Here is a 25,862-nt window from a genome sequence, read left to right as displayed (position 1 = left end):
CTAATTTTAAAGCATTCCCAAGGGTAACTTCACCCTTATATCCAACAGATATCCATTCAGAAAATGTCAGATATTTTAATCTTAGTTTTCATGGTTTGTGTTACTAACATAGCTGATTTAGTTTTCAGTTGTGTGGTTTTAAAAATGCACATTTAAAACTAATGTAGAAAATTTTGAACTAACATACTTATTGTGCTTAAAAATGTAATTTTAGTTTTGAAGAAAATTATCACAAATTTTGTTTTCCTTTTATATAACAAAAATAAATACCCCTTGATTATTCACCATTTTGATTCCTTATATACATCAAAAATACTCTTCAATTAATCACCAATTTAAGCCAATGACTTTCATTTCAATAATTTGTGAAGTATCTAATTTAGTTTCATAATCAAGGTAGTTAAATATCACCATTCAACTTGATAAAGCTACAAAATTAATAGAATCTGATCACTGCTTTACAATGTAATGTGTATTAAAAAACAGAGCATAATTTTATTGTGAAAGCTCTGTACTAAGGTTGTATCAGTGAAGGAGGCAATTTTGATAGAAATAAAAAAATCTTCCTAATGATTTCAGTAAAACATACCCTAGTATTCTGAAGCGATGTAAATTCCCAGCTCAGACAAACCCATATTTAAATGTAAGAACAGGAAACCTTCCTTATTTGGAATTCAGGATTCTTGATTTCTAATATTTCTTGCTTCCTGTTGCTGCTCTATCCTCAATCACAAAGGCTGCCTACAGATAGCCCCTCCTAGAGAGAGAGAAGCAAGTGTTAAAGGTAAGTGCTTAAAGACTAAATCTCAGTACCTATATTTACAAGTAGGTTTGTCTGCTCATGGGAATCTCTAGAACATTTATCTTTCCTGCTAACAATAGAGCACATTATATAAAACTACAGTTCAAAAGTAAATAAAAAGGATTTAGGAATGCATACCATTAGAGGCTTATTTTAAAAATCTATTCACAAGAACCTATTTTCCTTGTTGATGGTTCTAAGATACCTAGCCTAGACACCTCCAAAGAAAGTGTTCACCTGTAGTCAGACAGACTACATGTTCCCTATCACACTTAACCAGTTCAAGACAGTCCTTGTCAATCCACATTAGTAAAACTGTGGTTCTTTCTAACAGGTTTCAAGAATATATTCCTAAAGAACAAATGACTGTCAGTGATAAAATTAACACTAAGAAAGCATTTTATCTAACTACTCAAAGGGAACCCTTTCTTGTTCTTGAAGATACAACAGTTGGGTAAGAATTACTTTTAATTCTAGTTTCTTTTTACATTTAATAGTTAATTATTTCTTTAGAAAAATAAAAACAGTAAATTCCTTAACTACCTACACAATCATTTAAAAATTCTGACATTTAAAACTAGGCTATATAGGAATACGCCTTACTTTACCTAACTGGTAAAAACAGTATTAAATAAAAATCGATGACATTTATGCTTTAGATAATGAGTGTTCACTTTAAATAATGAGTGGTTCACAATGTAAAAATGTAAAAATACTCTTTGTTCTACCAAAGGTTTTACCAAAGGATTAATCCATGAGGTGAAAACAACAGGGGATTTGGAATAATTATAGTCACAAATACAAGTTCTGAAGGACCCAGAACTAGCAACCTCTCTTATTTTAAGGATGATGATAGAGTCCTGAATCACCTCTTGCACAAGTTGTAATAATTAAATGAAATAATGTATTTGACAATGCTTTACAAAGTTTTAAAGATAAGAACTAATAGTATTGCTCCACAGATGTTTAAATTCTTGTTCACAGAGAACTACATAACAGAGAGGTTTAGTTTAGTTCAGGAATAAATAAAAATTAAAATTCCAGGAAAAACTGAAGAAATCCAGACAATATACAGCTTTGAAAGGTATTCTAATCACCAGAATGTGTAAATTTCTATTCATTGCATAAAAGAACATCTGTACATGAAACACATCACGTAGTCAACATATAAGTCAACTAGTCATATTCTGATTTTTTGGTATGTATTAATTAAAAATATATTCCTCACCTGTCTGCACTGAACACTGTCGTTTGACTTCTTCAAGAACTGTACTCATCATAGTAAGACCCTCTTCATTTCTAGTCTCAGAAGAGAAAACATACCTTCGCCAGCTGTCCAAATCTGATTTAACCTTACTTTCTCAAACTGAAGCTATCAGCATTTGATATGAAATGGAGGACTGAGATAAATAAATTGAAGGAGAATAATTTGCTTACAGCAGGAAAGTTAATCACATTTAAAAAGTTACTTAAAAGATAAGGGAAATATTTTATATTACCTTAAAGACAGAAAATCCTAGGGGATATCAGAACCTCCTGATCACATGTGTGTCCCTTTAAATAAAATAATCTCTTAAATACTTCAAACATAAAATGCTTCCAAGGCTTTAAACTTTAACCCTTTTAGGGCCAAAATTTTAACCACTTCTTGGCAATCTGCCAAATCATAAATCCTATTTTCTCAACCTGCGTGTGTGTGTGTGGAAGTAGTATCTTATTGTCTATAGGGAATCACATTTATAGATCAGCTGTCACTACTACAGCTGTGTGTCACGCTTCTCTAGCCTTCACCTTTCTAAATATCTACTTTAAAATGTGCAAACTCAGGGGGCGCCTGGGTGGCTGAACTGGTTAAGCAGCTGCCTTCGGCTCAGGTCATGATCTCAGGGTCCTGGGATCCAGCCCCAAGTTGTCGAGCTCCCTGCTCGGTAGGGAGCCTGCTTCTCCCTCTCCCTCTGCCCCTCCTCCCTGCTAGTGCTCTCTGTCTCAAATAAATAAATAAAATTTAAAAAATAATAAAATGTGCAAACTCAGAGGATCAAGGTTAAACTTATAGGCAAAGTAAAAACTGTCAATATGTTTAGACTGTACAGGTATAATATAGGTAAAATATATATAGGTGATATAGGTAAAAATATAGGTGGATAAATTTGGTAAAATAACTTTTTGAGTGGCTGATAAACTTTATAGTGTATTGCTCTGTGCATATTTCATCAATTCAAAGGTCTTCTTTGTTTAGTTTTAGATTCTCAGCTCTAATATTAATGCTTTAAATTAATAAAAATTTCAACTTTCCTTAAGTGTTAATTACTGCTTAATTTAATATTCTATTTCTACATCATCATCATTATTATTTCACAAACCAACAGGCCTACCATGCAAGAGTTTCTTGAAATTAAACATAGTCATAGTAGACATGCTTAATCTGTTCTAGTGTCCCCAAGGGCAGGTAATTAGGTTATGGGCCATGAAGGCCACCATAGGTTCCATTATCCTGAATCTTTCTGCCCTGGGGAAGGCAAATTGTATAAAATACCAACAGACTAAAGCTCAGTTACTTGATCACTTGAAAGGCCTTACATGGCTTTTGTTTTAAATAACCAGAGAACCAAAATTTTAGAGCTTGAAAAGATTAAAACTAACTTTGACTTTGGATATAGATATTTTGGGCGCCTGGGTGGCTCAGATGGTTAAGCGTCTGCCTTCAGCTCAGGTCATGATCTCAGGGTCCTGGGATCGAGTCCCGCATCGGGCTCCCTGCTCCTTGGGGGCCTGCTTCTCCCTCTGCCTTTCTCTCTCGCTCTGTCTCTCATGAATAAAAAAAAAAAAAAATCTTGGATATAGATATTTTAAGAGCATGAAAAATTTCAGGAGGGTGTCTGATATAAATACACTACGCTACTCTATACCGTAAGTTTACTTGTTTCTTACAGAGGAGAATTTCTTCAATGCCTAAAATATTAAGGTGGAAGTAAATAAATAAGTACTTCTTTTTGGTTCTTGATACCCATTCTGAATCCTATTTCAATGAACCTGGAAGACAAATCTCAGATAGCTCAGCTGCATTTCTTAAAGACACATAAGCTAGGAAGATGATTCTCAACACATTTTATACTGTTTTCTTATTATGTAGATTTCTAACCACTATAAATCTCACTTTGATTTCTACCTTCCTACTAAAAGTGAACACTGGTAAAATTTTAAACTATGGATCAATTTTTTAAAATTATTTTAATTTCAGGCTATTCCTTTAAGTATTTAGCAACAAATTAGAGTTCAGAATCCTTGCCCTGAATATTAAATAAACACTAACAGTGATTTAAATGAAAGAATATTTTTAAAAGCCTTAGAATAAGGCCTGGCTGGTTAGGAGCCTCTAAATACAGACAGGTATATCCTAACCATGAAATCCAAAGTAAACTGCATGCCCCTCTTTAGAAAACAGAAGGCGGCTAAGGAAAATGAGAGGACCGAGCTTAACAACTAATGGCCATGAAGAAAAACCACCAGTGAATCTGAAATCTGATTCTATTTGTCAAAGCACATATATGCTTCAAAACACATCCAATTTTTATCATACCAATAAAAGATTCAAACGGAAAATTTAATTCAAAGCCGAAGTGATTTTGTTAACCAATATTCATTTATTATTTATATGAACAATTTATTGGATTGTGCTCTTCTTACTGCTCAATTTAATGATGGCTGCTATCCTGATTAGGGACAATGAAATAATTCAGAATATTCTCTGGTTATTCTCTGCTTTCAAGGTTAATCACTTTTGTTTAAACAATACCACCATACCCCTTGTCCCCCTACTTTCTTTTAAAAGCAGTTTGGCTTCAATAAAGATTTATATCCAAAGGAGTAACACAAAAGAGAAAATATTACATGCAAGAAAGGTGTTGACTGCAATACTATATATGTTATCAAGTATTTCAACTTAAAAAAAAATATTCAGGGGCACCTGGGTGGCTCCATCGGTAAAGCGTCAGACTCTTGATTTTGGCTCAGGTCATGATCTCAGGCTCCTGAGATTGAGCCCCCCATTAGGCTCTGCGCTCAGTGGGGAGTCTGCTTGGGATTCTCCCTCTCCCTCTGCCCTCTGCCCTTTCCCCCCACACTCCCACACTCTCTCTCAAATAAATAAAATCTTAAAAAAAAAATATTCAATGAGTTAAAAACAGGTAAGTTTAGAACTGAGTAGAAAATGTGCATAGTCCACAACCTACTAGTAGTTCTACTTCTAGATATATACCCTAGAGAAACTTGGAGGATGTACACCATGATAAAGTGTATGATTATGCTGAAGGTGCATGTAGAGCATAACAATGGAGAATCATGTCTATTTTATATATTCTAATTTCATAGAGAAAAGCACATACTCAGACTATGCTGCTGCACCTTACAATTATGTGATCACTAAATACAATCTTATAAAAGCACTGAATTGAACCTTCTACCCATCTAATAATGTTGCTTCTCTACTGGAAGCAAAATCTCTATTTTTAAAATATTTAATCATGAAGCAAACCAAGGTGCATTAAATTCAACACAGATGAAATCTTTAAATGGGTGGCAGAGAAAAATATGCATTCATTAGTCAATGCTCCTGCAAACACATGGAGATTTATAATTATATTAAATAATTAAATTAAACTCAACATATTTTTTCCCAAAATACATTTTTACCTCTCCTTAGTCCCTTCTTGCCAAGACCAGTTTAGGCCTTAATCTAATCAGAACTGTTTCCAAGTATACTGCTATGAATTCGATTGGTATAACAAATCTTTTTTCCTCCTTCCAGAACTCAGCCACAGCATCATCAGTATACAGTTATATTCTCCTTTCTACACTATTAATGAAATATAAGTAAAACACAGAACTTTGAAAGCCCCAATTATGTAAGAAGCAATTAATTCCAATGTGCTTAAAGACATCAATTTGAATGCAGCTACTGTTGAAAAAATATTTTTGTGATTTATCTCCTTTATTCATTTTTACACACTGAAAGACTACTAACTCAGAAAAATACAGCATGATTCATATGACAATGAATTTTTTTATTTCACAATTCATAACAATAGGGCTTATAATGCGTATTCAGTGATTCAATGTACCAGTACCATGATCTATTTGGCCTGAACTAAATCAACATAATACATTAAAAGTCCAAAATATCCTTCACTTACAACCTATAAAAAACTCAGTAATATCATTAACTTGGACTGTGAAATTAGTTCATACTACATTAAAAATAAGAATTAGAAAATGGCAGTTCTAAATTCACTTCTGCCTCTTTAAGCTATGAAATCTTGGTCAAGTTCTAGAACACAAAGTCCAAGTTCCTCATCTGTAAAATTGAAGAACACTACTACATCTGCTCTTGTTATTCCACAAGGCTGATACAAGAAGAAATCAAATAATCTATGTAAAAATTCTCTGAAAAATATAAAACACAAAACAGACAGAAGGTGTTATTAGTAGTAAGCAGATATTATCCCAAGAGGGTAAGTATACCAAAGATGAATTACTGCATTTTTATCACCCTCCCAAAATCTGTTATTCCTATAAGGTTTTGTTTTGTTTTGTTTTTTTTAAGATTTTATTTATTTATTTGACACACACAGAGAGAGAGAGAGTGAACGCAGGCAGAGGAAGAGGGAGAAGCAGACTCCCCGCTGAGCAGGGAGCCTGACATGGGCCTCGATCCCAGGACCCTGAGATCATGACCTGAGCCGAAGGCAGACGCTTAACCGACTGAGCCACCCAGGCGCCCCAGGTTTTGTTTTGTTTTTTAAGATATGCACTTAAAATTTTTTAACTATAGAAGAACAAAAAAGATGTGTAAAAAAAAACTAGAAGAAACTGTACTGACAGAATTTGAATAATACAGGGAGATTTGTCCACAGTAAGGGGAAAACATGTTATTTATAAAAGGCATTATCAACTCTTTAGGTGGCATGATACCATGCTAGGGAATTAAAATACAATAATATTTAATTTATTCTCAGACTCACCTCTGCCCATTTAAGAATACAGGTCATGCAGAAGACATGATTACAGCTTTCTGGAAAACCAACTTCTTTCTCTAACAGGCAATTAAGACATATTGGACATCTGTCAGCTTCACTGTATAACAGACCAGTGGTAGCAGTATTATCTTTGTTTTCTTCACCTATAAAGTAAAGCAGCCATATATACTTTCAAGTTTTCCAGACCAAATGACATGTTTGTGGCAGTATCATGAACTAGATATTCTAAAGGGCTCCCCTATTACAAAGTAATTAAATCTTACAATGTAACAAACATACTTCTTGAGCACAATATCCCAACATTTACTAATTTACATTTTTTAATTTTTTTTTCTAATTTACATTTTTAATGGGGAAGTAAAAAGAATTTTTTTATGGAATTAATTTTAAGTAATAATCAGATGGTTCAAAAATTTTAAAGTAAAAAAAAGGTTCTAGTGACAAATCTCCCACTCAAATCTACTACCATCCATCCAGTCCCACTGAATGCAACAAGTAACAACTATTAAGTTTCTTCTGTGTTCTTCCAAAGATTTTTGGTGCAGAAGCAACTCTTAAAACATATCCTTTTAAAGCTCCTTCTTTACACAAATACTAAAACACTATACACACTAGTCAGCATTTTTTTTGTTTTAACTTATTGATGGACATTCACTTGTTTTCAATCTTTGGCTCTCTCAAACAAGGCTACAATGAAAAACTGTCATTTCTTATTTTTAATAGCTATCTATAGGATAAATTCCTAAAACAGGAATTGCTAGATCAACATGTATGTACAGCTGTAGTTTGAATAGATACTGTCAAATTTTATCCCTTAGGGTTTGTACTAATTTAAATGCCCACCAGCAATATAACCACCATACAAGAATATGTACTGTGGGCTCAAAAGTAAATAAAAGAAACTCCAAAATTCAACGTAAAATGAAACAAAAATAAAGAAATTGTCAGCTGAAACGCGAACAATATACACCAAGCAAATGAAAAAGTGGGGATTGTCCTGGGAGCAAACGTTCTTATTAGGGTTCACATCTAGAGACTTACAACCAACCCAGGTAGGGTAACTGATCCTAAGAGACTTCCATATTAGGTCAAGACCCCCAACACGGCTAAAGTAAAGCATGGGTTCAGGAAAAAGCAAATACAAATCCTCTGAAGGAAAACATCCCTTAGGTAGGCCCTCAGAATTCTACAGATTAAATTGATCAAATATGAGTTCATAATCAAACATTGCCAAACCTAAGAAAATAAGTTACCTTGAGTAAGAATCAGCAGAAACAAGAATTTATTTAGATTTATTTTTTTGCATTTTATATATTATACTTACTCTCAATTTAGATGCCCACCAGCTTCAAATATCAGAATTTGCAAATACAACATAGAATGATTAAACAGCATATTAGACCCAGAAGAAAAGAGTATTTGTGAACTGGAAGAGAGATCTGAGAAAACTATCTAGACTTCAAGAGACATACAAAGAGATGTAACCTGAGAAAGGAGAGTGGGAAATGAGGTCAGAACAAAGTCTAACATACTAATTGAAGCCCAGAAGAAGAGAATAAAGAATATGCAACAGTTAAAGCAGTAATGGCTGAGAAATGAGAAAACAAAACAAACAAAAAAGATCCAAAAGATAAAGGACATACAAGGTATGGTAACCAAGAGAAATGAAAATAATCCATGCCAGAAACAACGCAGCAGATCTGTACAATGTCAAAGACATCAAAGATAAAAATAAGATCTAAAAAGAAAAATGAGGGAAAAGACAGATCATCTCTAAGGGATTGACAATTAGGCTGAAAAGAGATTTCTTGACAGCAAAAAGAAAACCAGAAAAATAGTTAAATAATATCTCCACAGTGCTAAGAGAGAAAACAAAACAAAACAAAAACCTATCAACCCAGAATTGTAGATCTATCTTTGAATAGTTTTGAAGAGGATAAAATAAAAACAAAAACTTAAGAATTTACCCCTAATAGACTTTCACTAAAGGAACTTTTCTTTTCAGGAAAGAAAAAAGAAATGGGGGGCACCTGGGTGGCTCAGTTGGTAAAGCGACTGCCTTCGGCTCAGGTCATCCTGGAGTCCTGGGATCGCGTCCCGCATCAGGCTCTCTGCTCAGCAGGGAGTCTGCTTCTCCCTCTGACCCTCCCCCCCCCATGCTCATTCTCCCCTTCTCAAATAATAAAATCTTTAAGAAAAAAAGAAATGGAGAAGAAATCCCCCCAAATACTATCTATGTTAAAATATCGACTAATCTGTGGTGTTTCAAAAAAAAAAAATAATAACGGATGACTATAACCTATGAAGAGCAGGATGATCAGAGTTAGTGTTCTAAGGTTCTTTACTGTTAGCAGTGAATATTAAAATATTAACTTTAGAAGCAGAGAAAAGATCAATGCCAACTATTTTAAAAACCCAAAACGGAAAATTACAACAACAAAAACAGATTAGTATATTCATAAACCAGTAGGGAATAAAAATTTAAAAAGAAAGAGTTCAAGGAAACCAAAAACCTCAATCAATCAAAAATAAGACATGGGAGGAGGGGAAAAAATGTATACACTTCTTCAGTGTATATATAGCGTATATTCAGGCAGCTTATTTCAGAATTTAAGACCAATGAAAATAAGTGAAAACAAAAAACTCTTTGTGAATTTTGAAATGTACACAAATGAACAGTTTAGAAACACTAAGAACACACAAGCTTTATAAAAAAGTTACCTTCCATATCTTCATACTCCTGATCTCCCACATTTAGGGTATATATAGTTTTCTTCTTCATTTCTCCTTGAAAAAGGGTTTCCTATAGGATGAATTACAACAGAGAAATTTTATGTTTGCGTTCTCCCAGTATCAATGAAAAACAAAAACCCAGAACTGTAAGAAATTATTTTACACATAAAAGAACATAGTAGAAGCCAAGCCAGTAAATTTTATGGATAATCCAGTACTCTTTTATACTCCTTGTCATCAAGCAGTCTTACTGAAAGGAAAAACCTTGTGTAAGTATTAAGCAACAAAGACTAAATGATAGCTTTTGTGGTACAGGCATAAATATAATTGGAGCTTAGGGAAAAGAGATCAATTTGAACTGGAGTTTTCATTGAAGGTGATAGGTTATGTGTATTGAGCTTAAGGCATTTAAGGGGCAACATAGTCTAAAGTAATAAAATAGCATTTAACTAGGCCAATCTGACAACAATAAGAAGAGTAAAAGTATGAGAGAGAGAGAATGTGTACTGAGGAGGGATATATGCTAAGAAGTTCATCTGGAAGACTATAGTAATGGGTAAGGAAAGCAATACGCAAAACAATGTAAATCAAGTAGGGACAGATTACAAATGGATCTCCAATGATTGAGAAGTTTAGACCCAATCTTAGAGATTCCTCTGAAGAAGACTGAAATGATAAAAGTAATATAAATGAATCTTTTAAAAGAATGATCTGTCAGCAAAGCACAGAAATGGATTATAGCAGGGAGAGATTAGAAGCAGAGCGATTTGCATAGCTAGAGTAATTGGCTATGAAGTGAATAAAAAAGCAAGAAATTAAGAATTTCTGAGATATGATGACTAAATACGGGGAAGGAGTCAAAGATTACTCTGGCCTTGAGGACTAAGAAAATGATGATTACAAGAGGCAAAACAAGAAATGTAGGAAAGGAAATGAATTTGTTAGTCAAGGGGAATAAGTTTATGAGGTAAAATTATTTTTTAAGTTAACTCAATTCTTTCTTGAACTGATGCAAGACATATGATTGCAATGAGCTGTTCAAAAACACTTTGGAGTATCTCAGCACAAGAAATCCCCAATTTCATCAGTTATAATTCTCCCGTATTTATATGAAGTAATTTTTCTATTAGTTTCTTCAATAATTTAAACATACTAGTTTCTACATTAAAGGTATGTATTGCCCAGGAAAATTCTTTTAGGCTAAATAAGGAGAAATGCAAAGACTCACACTTTGGTTCAAAAACCAACTGTAAAGCAGAAGAAACTTAGTAGCACATAGACTTAAAGGTTTTAGTAGTTTAAAAAGTCAAAATCGGTAAGGATTAGAGTTACTTGAAAAAGTTAATTTAGGGGCGCCTGGGTGGCCAGGTGTTAAGCGTCTGCCTTCGGCTCAGGTCATGATCCCAGGGTTCTGGGATTGAGCCCCACATCGAGCTCCCTGCTCAGCGGAGAGCCTGCTTCTCCCTCTCCCCTCCCCCCTGCTTGTGTTCCCTCTCTCGCTGTGTCTCTGTCAAATAAATAAATAAAATCTTAAAAAAAAAAAATTAAAAAGTTAATTTAATCACAGTCTGCCTTAATAAAAGCAGACTGTCAAAAACAAAGGAAAACTTCCCCTTCAGCCTACATTTGCAACATTTGTTTTAGTTCTGGTGCTATTTTATTTAGGGACAAACAACAAAATGATGAATGTCCAGGGAAGATGACTAAACTGGTGACAGCCTTGGAAACCATCTCATATGCAAAAAGGTAAAGTAGTAAGAATGTTTAGCCTGGAAGAACAGAAAGCTTAAGGAGAAGGTTAGCAGTTACCTTCAAATGGAATGGGCTGTTCTGAAGGGAGGTGTAGAAAAACCTATCGATGAAGGTATTCAAGCAGAGGCCCAATGACTTCCTCCTGGGCTTGCTTTTTTTTTTAATTCAAAGATTCACTGAGTGCCATAGGTATACTATTAGGCAATGCTTTAAGTATAGCATTGAACAAGACAGAAATTCCTGACTACATTCTAGCAGGGGAGATACAATAAACACACTAAAACATCTAGTATGTTGAGAAGTTGAGAAAAATAAAACAATGCAATTATAAAATAAACATACAATTATGGAGAAGGTGTTATTTCACACAGAATATTTAGGGAAAGCCTTTCTGATAAAGTGAAATTTGAAATGGCAATCAGAAACAATCAAGGGACAGAATTATGTGAATACCTAGAGGACCTGCATTTGAGGCAGAAAAGAACAGCAAATATAAAGTCCAAAGGCAGAAAAGAGAGTGTGTCTGATATGTGCAAGGAAAAACAAGGAGACAAGTGTGGTTAGAATAGAATGAAAGAGATGAAAAGTAGTAAATGAGGACAGAGAGGTAATAAGATCATGCAACACCTTAAGGGCTAAGGTAAACAGACACACTGGCTCCTTCTCTGAGTGACATGGGCCAGTAGCAGATTTTAAGCAGAAGAGGAGGCAAAGGTAAAAGAAAGTCAACTGATCATCTAGGGAAGGAGATGACAGCGGCTTGTACCAGAGTAGTAGCAATGGTGATGAAAAGGAATCAAATTCCAGCTATTTTCAAAATACAGCCATCAGGATTTGCAGAAAGACTGAATGTGAGGTATGTGTTAGAGAGCAAGACTCCAGAATAATTCCAAAGTATTCTGATCTGAGCAACTACAATAATGGAATTACTGATACAGAAGATTACTTTAAAAATATTCAGACAATCACAGATTACTTGATATTCACTCAGAAGGACAGTATCAGTATCACTTGGGAACTTGTTACAAATGCAGGATACCTCAGCCACCACTCCAGACCTAGTGAATAATCTGCATTTTATCAAGATCTGGACATGATTAATACCTATGTTAAAGCCTGAGAAACACTGCTCTAGGCAACTTCCCAAATTGATTTTGAAGGCATACTGTGCTCCTGGTATGATCTATAATTGAGTGTAATCTTTATGTGGTGAAATTCATACCATACCAACTCCCCCAGTATCCTAAGTATCTAAGAGTAAAAAATATTTGAGTTAATTGTGATAAAATGTCAATTTGAAAATACAATATTTTAAAAATCTAGGAAGTTCTCAAAACATGCAATATCCTATTCCTTTATGTAGCTAAATAACTTATGTCCTATTGGATACTCTAGGCTGTTTTCATATTTTATATTAACATATAAACTATAATCTATAATTAACATTTACAGTAAATACTGCCCTATTTTAACTCATGCAATGAAGTACATAAGCAATAGTTTATCACTGAGAAACTAAGAAGCCTCAATCAATTTACAGACTCCCTTCCCTGTGAGAAATCTGCTTAAAAAACTAAGTGCTCCAAATCCTTAGAAGTTGTGTGCTTCTTCTTGAATGCATCATGTATTAACTGCGGCCATCTAATTAAACCAATTATGCTACATTACCAGTTTATTCATTCAAAATGACAGGGTTTTAGCATTTCACTAGATAAAAGTCACAACTTTCAGTTCAACAACTTATAGTCAGAACTTGCTCATATTTATTTGTTGTATCTGCCTAGATGCCAATTTTTAACCTAAGGACTCATGGTTTTTAATACCAGTTCTGCTTTAAATTTCCAGTAACAGAAGCACAGGAATACAATACAGATGCATGGTCCTAAGCCAATAATTTGTGGTCAATAAAAAAACTTAAGAGATAAGCTGTGGGTGGGCAGGACTATCCCTCCTTGTGGTTACCCAAGAAGTTAGATATAACTTGATTTCATGATATTAACTATTAATGACTCTTAATCATATCATATTCTACCTAGACTCCTTAATAGTTTGACCAAGTTCTGTATATTAATTATCTATAAATCAAACAGAATTTTCTTTTAATTTTGGTTTACCTCAAATGAATCTCAAAGAATGGTTGTTCACTCTTGATTTTAAGTTAATTCTGTTTACTTTTCAAAGGACTTTAATTTCCCAATTTCAGTCTTTAATATCTCTTCCCAGGCTCCACCTTTCCAAGCTAAAGCATCTTTTAAGTCTTTTATCCCTAACATAATGATCTTAAAGCACTTATATCTTCCAAGCTGCCCTTTTTATTTCATTATATATTGCTTCTGTTATATATTAGAAATACTATTCCAAATATGTCCATAAAAACAGTTTCAGGGGCACCTGGGTAGCTCAGATGGTTAAGCATCTGCTTTTAGCTCAGGTCATGATCCCAGGGTCCTGGGATCTCTGTCTCCTCTCTCTGTCAAAAATAAAATCTTAAAAAAAAAAAAAAAAAAATTTGGGAAAAATGACCTAATTTAAAAATTTTATTTATCATAAAAGCATCAACTTTTAGATGTGGAATAAAAAAAAAAAGAGCACTAGTATCAATCAGTTTTCAGAATTCAGAACTCATTCTCCCACACAAACCCTGGAATACATGGAATTGAGAATCCCAGGCCAGCCATTATAGTGCATTCAAGTAACAATAGTGTAGAAAATAGTTCAGTTTTCTAAATCAGGACTGCCCGACAGGGAACTGTTCTATCAAGCACCTGAAATGTGGCTAGTACAACTGAGGAACAAAATTTTTCGATTTAGGTTTTAATTAATTTAAATTTAAGTAATCCAATGTGGTTACTGGTTACTATGCTGGACAGCACAGTTCCAGGATATAAAGAAAATTGTTTCAAGTTACACCTAAGACACTAGCAATGTATTTCCTATTGTAGTAGTTGCTGAAGCACCTCAAGCTTCAAGGAATCAGAGAAGGGACCAGAGGTTCCCACTAACAGAAACTAAACATTTTAGCCTTGGCCAGCTCCATTTAAAATTCCTATCCTTCCCTTCTCTCCATCCTTTTCTCTTCCAAAGCCTGTTTCCTTCCATCTACATCCAGTTCACTTCAAACCTCGCTCTCCTTGCTTCCTCCTACTGTCCTTCAAGCAAGTCCACGGTATCTAAAGATACAAACATCCTAGTTAAGACTTAGACCTACAGTCAAATTGCAGCGGCACTGCCATGCAGTAAGTAGCTGTTATTATCATTATTATTTTTTCCTAAAGTTTTTTTTTGAGGGGGAGCTGGGCCCCAGGCCCGCGGGGGGGGGGGGGGGGGGGGGTGTGTAGCTGGAGAGGGAGAGAGAATCCTCAAGCAGACTCTGCTGAGCACAGAACCTGACATGGGGCTTGGTCCAAGGATCCTGAGATCATGACCTGAGCCGAAATTAAGAGCCGATAGCTCAAGCAACTGAGCCATCCAGGTGCCCCTATTATTATTACTCGTGCTAGTAAGAACAGAAAAATAGGGAAGGGTAATAAAAGTGCTGACTGCCCAATTTCTTTGTTTTCCCTAGACAGAAGTGAGACAAAGGCAAACATAGGACTGAAAAAACACAAATCAACACTTCTGAGTAACAAGTAAATTGATCAAGTCTACTAATATTCTGTCAAAAGAGTAGTTAGATCCTTTGGGTACAAAAATAGAAGACATACAAAAGGCCATGAGGAAGTTTAGCTCTATTTCCCACCCCACTCTCAAACCCAATCCTGCCATTATAGAATCTATCATAGAAGGGCACAGATATGATAAATGGGAGCCAAGGTTGAATAAAAGGGATACTGGGAAAAAGTAAGAGCTGTCCCTATGTTGGGCATACTTATGCCAGGACAAAGCATATTTCTTGAAGATGCTAAATACTATTTTGATTCACATGGCTAAGGTCTTCAGAGAAGCCAGTGACTCCCAGAACCACTCTCAAATAATCTATTCTTCTTTCTCCTTTATTTCCAATCCTCTATCCAAGATAAACAGGTCCCCAAATTCAATCCCCTGTCCAAAAAATTCAATTAAAAAAAAGGGGGCATTCAGTAAGGTACTCTGAGTGGTATATTTCAGTAATTAATGACTTGGGCACTGGTTCCAGGCAAACCTGTGCTTATGACATTGTCTTGCAGTAATAAACACTCAAATGTTAATAACCATTACTATTAAATGCAGGATCTTTCATCTCAATCCCAGTCTTAAATAAAGCCATTAACTGCCTCCCAATTATCTATTAAAAATTTGATCCTCCCATTAAGAATGTTATTTTCACTTGAAGAAACCATAGTGAGGCTATTTTTTATTGATGTCCAGGGAGGGATAGCATGCACTATTATAGGCCAGTGGTCAAAAAACTGGCCGAGTTTTTCTGTAAATAAAGTTTTGCTGAAGCACAGCCATGCTCATTCCTTTAGATATTGCCTATGGCTTCTTTTGCACAACAACGGTGAATAAAAAATAACTGTGACAGAAACCATATACTCTGCAAAGCCTAAAGTATCTACGACCTGGCCCCTTCCAGAAAAAGTTTACAGATGTGGCTCAGTCTCTCACTGCAGAGGGCTCTTCAAGCTTTCTAAAGTATAGGCATCTCTACATCTATATTCAACCTGTACTCTGGCCCAACAGTTAACTTATTACACATCTGAGTCAATGGTTCTACAATGTTGTCCTTGAGTTCCTTTTAAAACACCCCTGAAGGCTATGTGATTTTGTTGATTTATCTACATTTATTTTATCAATCTGGCTTAAACTATCACGGGTATTTGCTCTAGTGCCTTCAATTAATTCACTTCAGAGTAAGGTTAAGGCAATTAACTCCTTCAGCTTAATAATTATTTCCTTTCCAGCCTCTCTGCTACATAATCAACTCAGTCCTGCTCTACCATTGTTGATTTTTAAATCCCTTACAAAATGCTCCCAAATTTTTTTTTCTACCTGTACAACAATTTTATTAGAGTTTGTAAGTAGACTTCTTTGCTTCAACTGAGCTATTCTAACATGTTTTTGTTTAAAATATCCCTCACCTGCATGTTTGTTGCTGGAGCTTTAATACCAGTATAGAGACAGGAATGTCCCTTTAAGCACAGGTTTTAGAAAAAACTGTCCAGGTTCAAACCACAACTAATCTGCCACTTACTAACTGTGTGACCTTAACCTCTTTAAGCCTGTTTCCTCATCTATCAAATGGAGATAAATGTAGTAACCACTTCAGTCATTATGAAGACTAAATTACATAATCACCTAATCCTTTTTAAGTGCTTAGCACAAGACTAGCACAAAAGAAGTACCCAACAGCTAACACACAGGCACAAACACATGAACACCACCCCACCCCAAAAGGATCTTCGGTATATCATAGGATATAAGACTGTAAATCTGTATGACTCTCACTAAGAAGGGATTTTCATTATTTTTAAAACTCCTGTATTTCAAAGAATATCCACATAAAGAATGTGAGGAGGAAAGAGTTCACAAAATTTAAATTGTCAAATAGCTTTTCAAACAGATCTTATGTAAGGATAAATATGTTCTTTATTCTACACTGACAGTATTTATCAAGATTCCTATTTATCTGGAAACAAAAATGTTGAAGCAAGACAAAATCTAGGTCTCAAAAGAAAATAGTCCTAGGATTTTTGCATCCTATTTCCTACTTTATATATGTATAAGAGATAAAACACTAAATGGTTTTAACATGGCAACTCCAGCAAAATAGAAGAGGTCATAGTTAAGTGAAGCTATAACCACAATTTCCAAGGTAGTACCTACGAGTGTCATTTTTAAGTTTTTCCTAACTATACAAATATTCACAAGCCCTCTTACCTTTAAGATTCTTCAGGTGGAACAGTCACGTAATCAGTTTTCCATCAAACTATTCTGGGGAGGGAATTATGAAAATTAGTCCCATTTTACTTCACTTTCACCCAGCTGCTACCCTATTTATCTTGGGTTCAGAATAAAAGAGAACAGTTAAATATAAAGAATGATTTATTCCAGAAGGCCTTAAACAGTGAATACAATTTATTTAGAATGTAAGACATTTTGACACAGTTAAGTATATGCCTTCAACTATGAAAATACACACAGGTAATGGAGGCAAAGAATAAGGAAAACATTTTGTTTAGTAAGAGAAGCACAAGAAGTCACATTTCAGCATATAGGAAAAAACCAATTGAAAACAAAGTAACAGAGAATTAGAAAAAAATCTACCCCAACAAATAGACTGGTCATATCACCTAAGAAGACAATTTAGAAAAAGATACAGAAATTCAACAACTACTAGAATTTAAATTACTTCCTGAACTCCAGACCTTTAGTATGCTTAACCAATAGTCACTTTTCTCTTTCTCTCTCTTTATTCAAATAGGCCCTATACCAGATTCCCTACCTTGCTACAGCCTGTATTTATTCATTTAATAAATATTTAGCCAGTGCCCCTATTTTCTAGGTACCATTAGGCCTTATGCACTGATACACAAAACAAAAACAAAAATCAACAATTACAATATAGTACAGTATAGCAAATGCTATGATGGGGGTAAGCACAAGATGTAACAGGAGCATATAATAAGCACCAAATCCTTGCAACATATGTACATTTGTAAAAAAGGCTTCCCAACTGAGACTAAAGGGATTAAAAACGTATTTTTCTAACCCCTGACCATTCTGTACCACTGCCGCATTTCCATCTTTAAAGGACACAGAACTGGAATTACCAATTCAAACATGATAGTGAGAATTTTAATTTTCAAAACAAAGGAAGGATACATGCAAATCAGAGCACATAGGTAAGTTCATGTGCTTGCTATGTTAGACTTCCTATATGGAAATGACCACTGGAAAAACATAAAAGACAACACTGTGCCTGACCCCACACCATAAAGGCTTAACCTCCAAAAAAGGTTTTCAGATAATGGCTGGACATACACACTGGTAAAAGAGAAGTATCTTTTCTCTTTCAACAAGTTTTATAAAATAGTACATTCCACATAATTATCTGAGTATACTGATTGTCCAACTGAACACCATACATTTAAAAAAATAATCGGGGCAGGGTGCCTGGGTGGCTCAGTCGGTTAAGCACCTGCCTTCTGCTCAGGTCATGATCCCAGGGTCCGGGGATCAAGCCCCGCATTGGGGTCCCTGCTCAGCGGGGAGCCTGCTTCACCCTCTCCCTCTGCCACTCCCCCTGCTTGTGCACTCTCTTTCTCTGTCAAATAAATAAAATCTTTAGAAAAAAAAAATAATAATCAGGGCACCTGGGTGGCTCAGTCAGTTAAGTGTCCAACTCTTGATCTCAGCTCAGGTCTTAATCTCAGGGTGGTGAGCTCAAGCCCCACTGGGTGAAGCCTACTTAAAAAAAATTTTTTTTAAATAACTAATAGGTCTTTTTATAGTAAACAAAATGTTTGTCCCTTTAACACATCAATTTCTCTTTATTCATGATCACAATTATGTATTTTTTCAACATCACATTTTTTCAGTTAAAAATAAAATTCTTAATCAGAAAGTACAATGAAGGGGTGCCTAGGTGGCTCAGTCTGTTAAGTGTCTGCCTTCGGCTCAACTCATGATCCACGGTCCAGGGATCGAGCCCACATCGGGCTCTCTGCTCAACAAGGAGCCTGCTTCTCCTCTCCCTCTGCCTGCCCCTCTGTCTGCCGCTCTACCTACCTGTGCTCTATCAAAGAAATAAAATCTTAAAAAAAAAAAAAAAGTACAACGAAGAGCCAGCAAATTATGGTATGTATTTACAAAAACAGCAACAGAATTTTCATTTCTACCAAGAGTTTCAATTTCACCCCAACTTTATAACTACAACCAAGAGTAAAACTGAAATGGGTAAGACTTTCAATCAATTTCAGCTTTAGTGAACTCATTCACATGCTGTTATGGTCTGAATGTTTGCATCCCCCAAAATTCACATGCTAAAATGCTGAATATGTGATAGTGTAAGTGGGGCCTTTGGAAAGTGCTTAAATCATAAAAGTAGAACCCTCATGAATGGGATTAGTGCCTTATAAAAGAGGCTACAGAGAGATCCCAAGCCCCTTCCACCACAAGAGGATGCAAGGGAAAGTCTGTGACCTGGAAGAGGGCCCTCACCCAACCACCCTGCCGCCAGAACTCTGAGAAATAAATTTCATTGCTTATTAAGCTACCTGGTTTGTGATATTTTGTTATAGCAGCCTGATAAGACATATCCTCTTCTTTCAGTTACTTTTGCACATCAGTCCCTGGAAATACTTTCTAATTTAGTTTTTGATAAGATCTTCAGTGATCTGGTTGCTTCTTAGCAACTGATCAACAACAGGATTTTCTGGGAATCTTTCATATTCAATTCCTTCATTCTGGGCCTATACCAAAAAAAAGCTTGTTTCCCAAGCACCATTCATTGATGACCAAATAATCTTATATCTTGTTGTTTACCAAGGAAACTGAAAATAAAAAAGATGAAGTCATCTACACTTATCAGTCTTATAATAAAATCAGCTTCCCGTATCAATCTAGGAAGTGAAGATATGCTTCAGAACGTCTCTAAAATTCTCGTGCAGTGTCTGCAACATCATGTGAGAGCCAAGAGTCCACTAATATGAAGCATATCACCTCATACTAAACTCTACAATGACCAATAACCTAATTACTGAAACAATTTTTTTTTTTAAAGATTTCATTTATTTGACAGAGTGCGTGCAAACATGGGGGGGGGGCAGAGGAGGAGACAGAAGCAGACTCCTCAATGAGCAGGGAGCCCAACGCAGGGCTCAATCCCAGGACCATGAGATCATGATCTGTGCCAAAGGCAGATACTGAACCGAATGAACACCCAGGCACCCCCAAAGCAAATCATTTTTAAAAGGTTAGAATGAATAAAGAATAAAACAGTTCCAAAGTGAAGGGAACTGGAAATCCTTAGGCAGAACACATAGATTAAACTGAAAATAGGAAAACAAGTTTTTCAAATGTAATATAATTATGGAAAATTAGATTTCATGAAGACTATGCTCTAAAAGAGAAATTAATTTTCCTATTTCCTTTTACATTTAATGTAGCATCATCTCCTCAATAGGGCTTGCACTGTTACACACAGGATCACGATATGTTAAAAAAAAATGTAATTGACAAACCAAATTTAAACGAAATAAGGAGATTCAAGTTGCCATTACATTCTAAAATTGGTAATAAGTAAACAGGGCAGTTCTAGTTCTGGGTAAAATGGAGTAAGCACATTCCACCTTGTTAATCTCACTGACTGAAACTATAAAACCCAGACAGAATAAATGGAGCAGCTAATTGAAATTTTGAAAGTAAATAATAGCAGGTGGATTGGGGAAAAGCCCAGAATCTGATATATTATCAGGCTGGTAGTGAGCTCTAGTTTTTCCATCCAGTTTTGCCCCCAGCCTGGACTTAATGGCACCTGAAACCCAAAAAGTGGCTGTTGGGAACAGCAGAGAGAAAGAAAGCTCTAGGAAAAGCCCTCTATCTCTGTCCAAGGAGTGGAAAAGGGGCCTCCTAATTGCTTAGAAAGAGTAAGGGAAATCTCTTCTTTTTTCTATTCCTCATTCCCCATGACCCAATTCCCAAGCAATCCTGACAGCTGCAACAGTGGCAGCAACAGACCTAGCAGGAGCCTAAAACTCTGAGGGAAAGGTACCATCCTTACTGACTCAAGAAACTGGACTAATCTCAATTTTTCTCCTGTCTTTCTGTCACTTGCCTCCAGATGAAACTGTAGTAAATACACACCACAGTGGAATGAATGAAATGAAGACTGGGGTTTCCAGCCAGAGGACCCGGGTGTGTGTGTGGGGGGGGTGTCCCAGAGATCTAGAAAACACCATGCGCATAATAGAGGGGAAAGCATTTAAATAATTATAAGTTGTTTATGAACTCCTAGCTCACCCCTGAGCTGTAAATCTACAGGTTTAACCTTAAGCAGCATACCATAGACTCTGAAGACTAAAATATAGGATAAACCGCCATGCAAGTCACAGATTGGCTACTGGGTAATACATATTATGGGAAAAATCCAAATGTACTACAAACAAAGGTTTTGAAAACAGAACTGAGATTAAAACTACAACCTGAAGAAAGCTGGTTGTAATTGTGGCCTAAAACCTAACTGAATCAACTACCTGCCCAAACAAAAACATTAACATTCTCCATTGCATTTAAGCAAGACACTAAGATTCATATCATAATGTTCAAAATCTCCAAAACACAACCCAAAATTACTTGGCACAGAGAACAAAAAATTCTCAAACTCCTGTGGAAAAAGAGAACCAACAGAAAACACCACCAAGATAACACAGATATTAGAGCACTGGGTGAATTATCTGACAAAAGACTTTAAAGCAGGTAAAAACATGCTCTACAAGTAAGAGCAAATTACCCAATCTCAGAGCAATAGAAAAAATATTGAAAAAAATATTAGTGCCTCACAGACCTGTGGGACAACACCAAATCCCTAATATTCATGTCAAGAGCCCAAGTAGAAGAAAATGAGTTCGATACAGAGAAAAAAGATGAAGAGAAATAATGGCCAGAAACTCCCAAATTTGGTGGAAGATATAAACCTCTAAATTCAAGAGGCTCACAAACCCCAAACAGGATAATGAAATCCATGCCTAGAAACATCACAGTTGGATTTGTGAAGATGGAAGAACAACAGAAATGATAAATATCTGGATTAATATAATTAACTACCCTCCTCTTGAATTCTTTAAAATATGTTTGGCAATGAAAAGCAAATATAACAACACTTTCCAATAAGATTTCCAATACACGTAGACGTAACATAAGACAACTACAACATAAAGGTTAAAGGGACCTACATGGTGATAAGGTTTCTATATTTCACTTAAAGTGATAAAATATTGATTCTAAGGAAACTGTGAAAATATATGTATATGTATATTCTTAGAGTGATCACTAAAAAAAACGATACATAGGCAAAAACACAATAAATTTAAATGGAATACTAAATGGAATACTAAAAAATGTTCAAATAACCCAAAGAAAGAGGTTACATAAGAACAAAGAGGAAACCAAAAAAATAAAACAGGGGTGCCTGGGTGGCTCAGTCGGTTGAGCATCCAAATCCTGATTTCACCTCAGGTCGTGATCTCAGGTCGTGAGATTGAGCCCCTCACCAAGGGCATGGCGACTGCTAAGGATTCTCTCCCTCTCCCTCTGCTCCCCACCCCCCTCACACGTGCGCACGCACTCTCTCTTTAAAAAATAAAAAAATAAAAAAGTAGAACTAAATCCAAATATATCAATAATTATAATATGTGAGAGGCAGGGAAAGCATGACTCCATCAGAAAAGGTCTCAAATCAATGATCTAAACTTCTATGTTAAAAAACTAAAAAAGAAAAAGATATACAAAGCAGGCAGAAGGAAAGAAAGAGAGCAGAAATTAATGAAATCGAAACAGAAAAATCAATGAAACAAAAGCCTGTTCTTTGAAAAGAAAAATCAATAAAATTTAAACTTCTAGCAAATAGCACTGAATAGCCCTAGCACTGTTTAAAGATATTAAACCTGTAGTCTTCCAAAAAAAGAAATCTCCAGGCCCAGATAATCTCCCTGGTGAATTTTACTAAACATTTAAAGAAATAACACCAGTTCAACACACTCTCCTCCAGAAAATGGAAGATAAATACTTCCCAATTCATTTTATGAGTTCAGTATTATCCTGATAGCAAAACCAGAAACAGATAGTACAAGAAAAGAACACACTGATATACTACATTTAATAAAAATAAACTATGGGGGCGCCTGGATGGCTTATATGGTTAAGCGTCTGCCTTCGGCTCAGGTCATGATACCGGAGTCCTGGGATCGAGTCCCGCGTCGGGCTCCCTGCTCAGAGGGAAGCCTGATTCTCCCTCTGCCTCTCTCTTTCTCTCCCTCTGTCTCTCATGAATAAATAAATAAAATCTTTTAAAAAAATAAACTATGGTACATTCAGCCATACAATGGAATACTATTCAGCCAAAAAGAAAGGAATGGACTAGTGCGTCACTTAACAACTTGAATGAATCTTAAAGGCAATATATATTCAAAGAAGCCAGTGTCAAAAGGTTACATACTACACAACTGCATTTATATGACATTTTCAAAAGGTCAAAACTGTAATGACAAAGAATTCTTTGATCAGTTGTCACTTGGGTTTGGGTAGGGTTGAACTACAAAGATACCATGAGGGAGCTTTTTGGAGGTAATGGAAACCATTCTGAATCCTGACTCTGGTGATGGTAATACAAATCTACACATGTATTATAATTCACAGAACTACACAACCAAAAAAGATCAATTTTACCATATGTTAGTAAAATTTAAAATGTTTTATAAGTAAAGACTAACATGTGAAAGTAATTTGGGGCTAGAACATAAATTGTTAATGTTTTCAACAAAGGTACTTTTTTTTTTAAAGATTTTATTTATTTATCTGACAGAGAGAGAGAGAGCATAAGCAAGGGGAACAGCAGGCAGAGGGAGAGGGAGAAGCAGGCTCCTCGCTGAGCAGGGAGCCCGAGGTGGGGCTCGATCCCAGGACCCTGGGACCATGACCTGAGCCGAAAGCAGATGCCTAATAACGGAGCCACCTAGGTGCCCTGCAACAAAAGTACTTTTTCACTGACAACTTCATGGTCTCAATCTTTCCAATGGCTCCATACTATCGCCAACACATAGAGGTCACCCATATTACATCGCCACTGATGAGCTTGAGAGGAGGTATCTGAATTTTCTATTTCTGGTTCTTGTATTTCTATAACACTGAAAGGTCATGTATTCTAGAGCCCATGGAGAAAGAGAGATTAAAAGCAACAGGCACAACTTCACAACCCCACTAAATTCTAAGGCAATGCTGTAGAAATAGATCAGTTCTGAGACCCTAGTAATGGTATGGAGCTAACCATTTTTCACTGTTTGGGGGAAGACAGGCACTACAGCTGACTCCCAACTGGGTGACAACCTCCCCCTTTTTTTTTAAAGATTATTTATTTATTTATTTATTTGAGAGAGAGTGTGCATGGGAGCAAACAGAGGGAGGAGCAGGGAGGGAGGGAGAGAAAAGGGGAAACAATCTCAAGCAGACTTCACACTGAGCACGGAGCCTGACCAGGGCTCCATTCCACAACTCCGAGATCATGACTTAAGCCGAAACCAAGAGTCAGACGCTCAACCAACTGAGCCACCGAGGCGCCCCTGGGTTACGCTCTTATGTGACAGGTGTCCACTCTATGAGACGAATGTATCTATGATGCAATATTTTCTTTTAAAAAAGAAACACGAGTGCCTTCTATATGCCTGGCTACTTCATCATGAACAGTTTGATAAGGAAATCATATGAAAGGCTTCCACTATTTCTCCAAATGAAAAACACTATAAAGCAGTATCATGTTACATGTCCTCCAATAATTTCAACATATATTTATGCAATTCTTCTCTAATAACCACACCACCCCTGCTTAAGGTATGGTGGAGGGAATAGAAAGGAGGAGCTGATTGTGCCATCTGCACTTCTCTTCAAGATTCTCATCTCCATTTTCTCATCCCTATTTACTAAAACAAGATGACATAACTAATTCAAATGGTAAAGGCAAAGCTAAAGCTCTTACTTTTTTGGTTTCTTTCCATCAGCAATTCCTCAATGCCTATTACAGGTCCCTTGAAGGGAAGAGTTATAAATGTGGAAAAGCAGAATTTACATTCAGAAGATTAAGCATTATGCCTATTAAAGACAAAAAACAAAAGAACAGTGAGGTGGCAGAGACTCATTTCACAACCAAACTTTCCAGGAGGACTAGCTATAGAAGCCCTTGGGATCAAAAGCACCATACCCTCTTATCTGGCAAGCAGAACAGCCAAGAGAAAAAAGTCATCCTGGTTGGAAGTATGAGAAGTAGGGGAACTGATTATCTTTTCATCTTTTTTTCTAATCCAAAACAGAAAAACTGTCAATTATATCTTTAATTTAACCTAGAAAGACGCCCAACCTGAATTGGCAATCCCTGCCTACCCACCTCCCAAAAACATATATAGCACAGGAAACACTTGCAAATAAACAAATAAATCCTAAGAATTGAAGAGGATTTAATGACAGTAAATGACCACATACAAATACTTGTTACAATGGAATGGAAATGGATTTCACCTATAACAGGGAAAAAAGGGACAATGTTCAAAACACTGCTTCTGAAATACTGCTTTGTTCTGTTTAAACAAGATTTTAAAAACCTTAATTATAGAGTTTCAACTTCAGAAATTAGTCTCTTTTCTGCACAGATGCGAAAGGTCACTCTTTGGTTCCTCAAGAAATGTCATTCTCTAATCCTTTGTAAATTGGTACAAATTGCTACAGTGAAACTAGTACTGAGAAGAAAAAAGCAATTGTTTTGTGCAGTGAACAGGACATTTACTCTCTCTCTACTCCAGTTCTGCCTATTATCTGAATTTCTTAAACTCACCTAGGTAGTTATCTTAGATAAA

The 25,862-nt window shown here is 35.8% G+C and overlaps 1 protein-coding gene across 1 annotated transcript in view; it reads right to left on the bottom strand.

Moving 5' to 3' along the window:
* SCAF11 (SR-related CTD associated factor 11) overlaps positions 1–25,862 on the bottom strand; it is a 75,915-nt gene that overhangs the window by 38,658 nt on the left and 11,395 nt on the right. The window contains exons 2-4 of the mRNA XM_021704794.1: positions 17,182–17,235; positions 9,559–9,640; positions 6,823–6,980 (exon numbers count right to left, since the gene is read on the bottom strand). Coding sequence (XP_021560469.1) covers positions 6,823–6,980; positions 9,559–9,619 — 219 coding nt within the window. The 5' untranslated portion in view covers positions 9,620–9,640; positions 17,182–17,235. The remainder of the gene's footprint in view (positions 1–6,822; positions 6,981–9,558; positions 9,641–17,181; positions 17,236–25,862) is intronic.

This window comes from Neomonachus schauinslandi, chromosome 5 (assembly GCF_002201575.2).
Source record: "Neomonachus schauinslandi chromosome 5, ASM220157v2, whole genome shotgun sequence".
NCBI classification, from domain to species: Eukaryota; Metazoa; Chordata; class Mammalia; order Carnivora; family Phocidae; genus Neomonachus; species Neomonachus schauinslandi.
The sequence above is the reverse complement of the archived record's forward strand: the minus strand, read 5'-3'. Positions and strand labels throughout refer to the sequence as shown.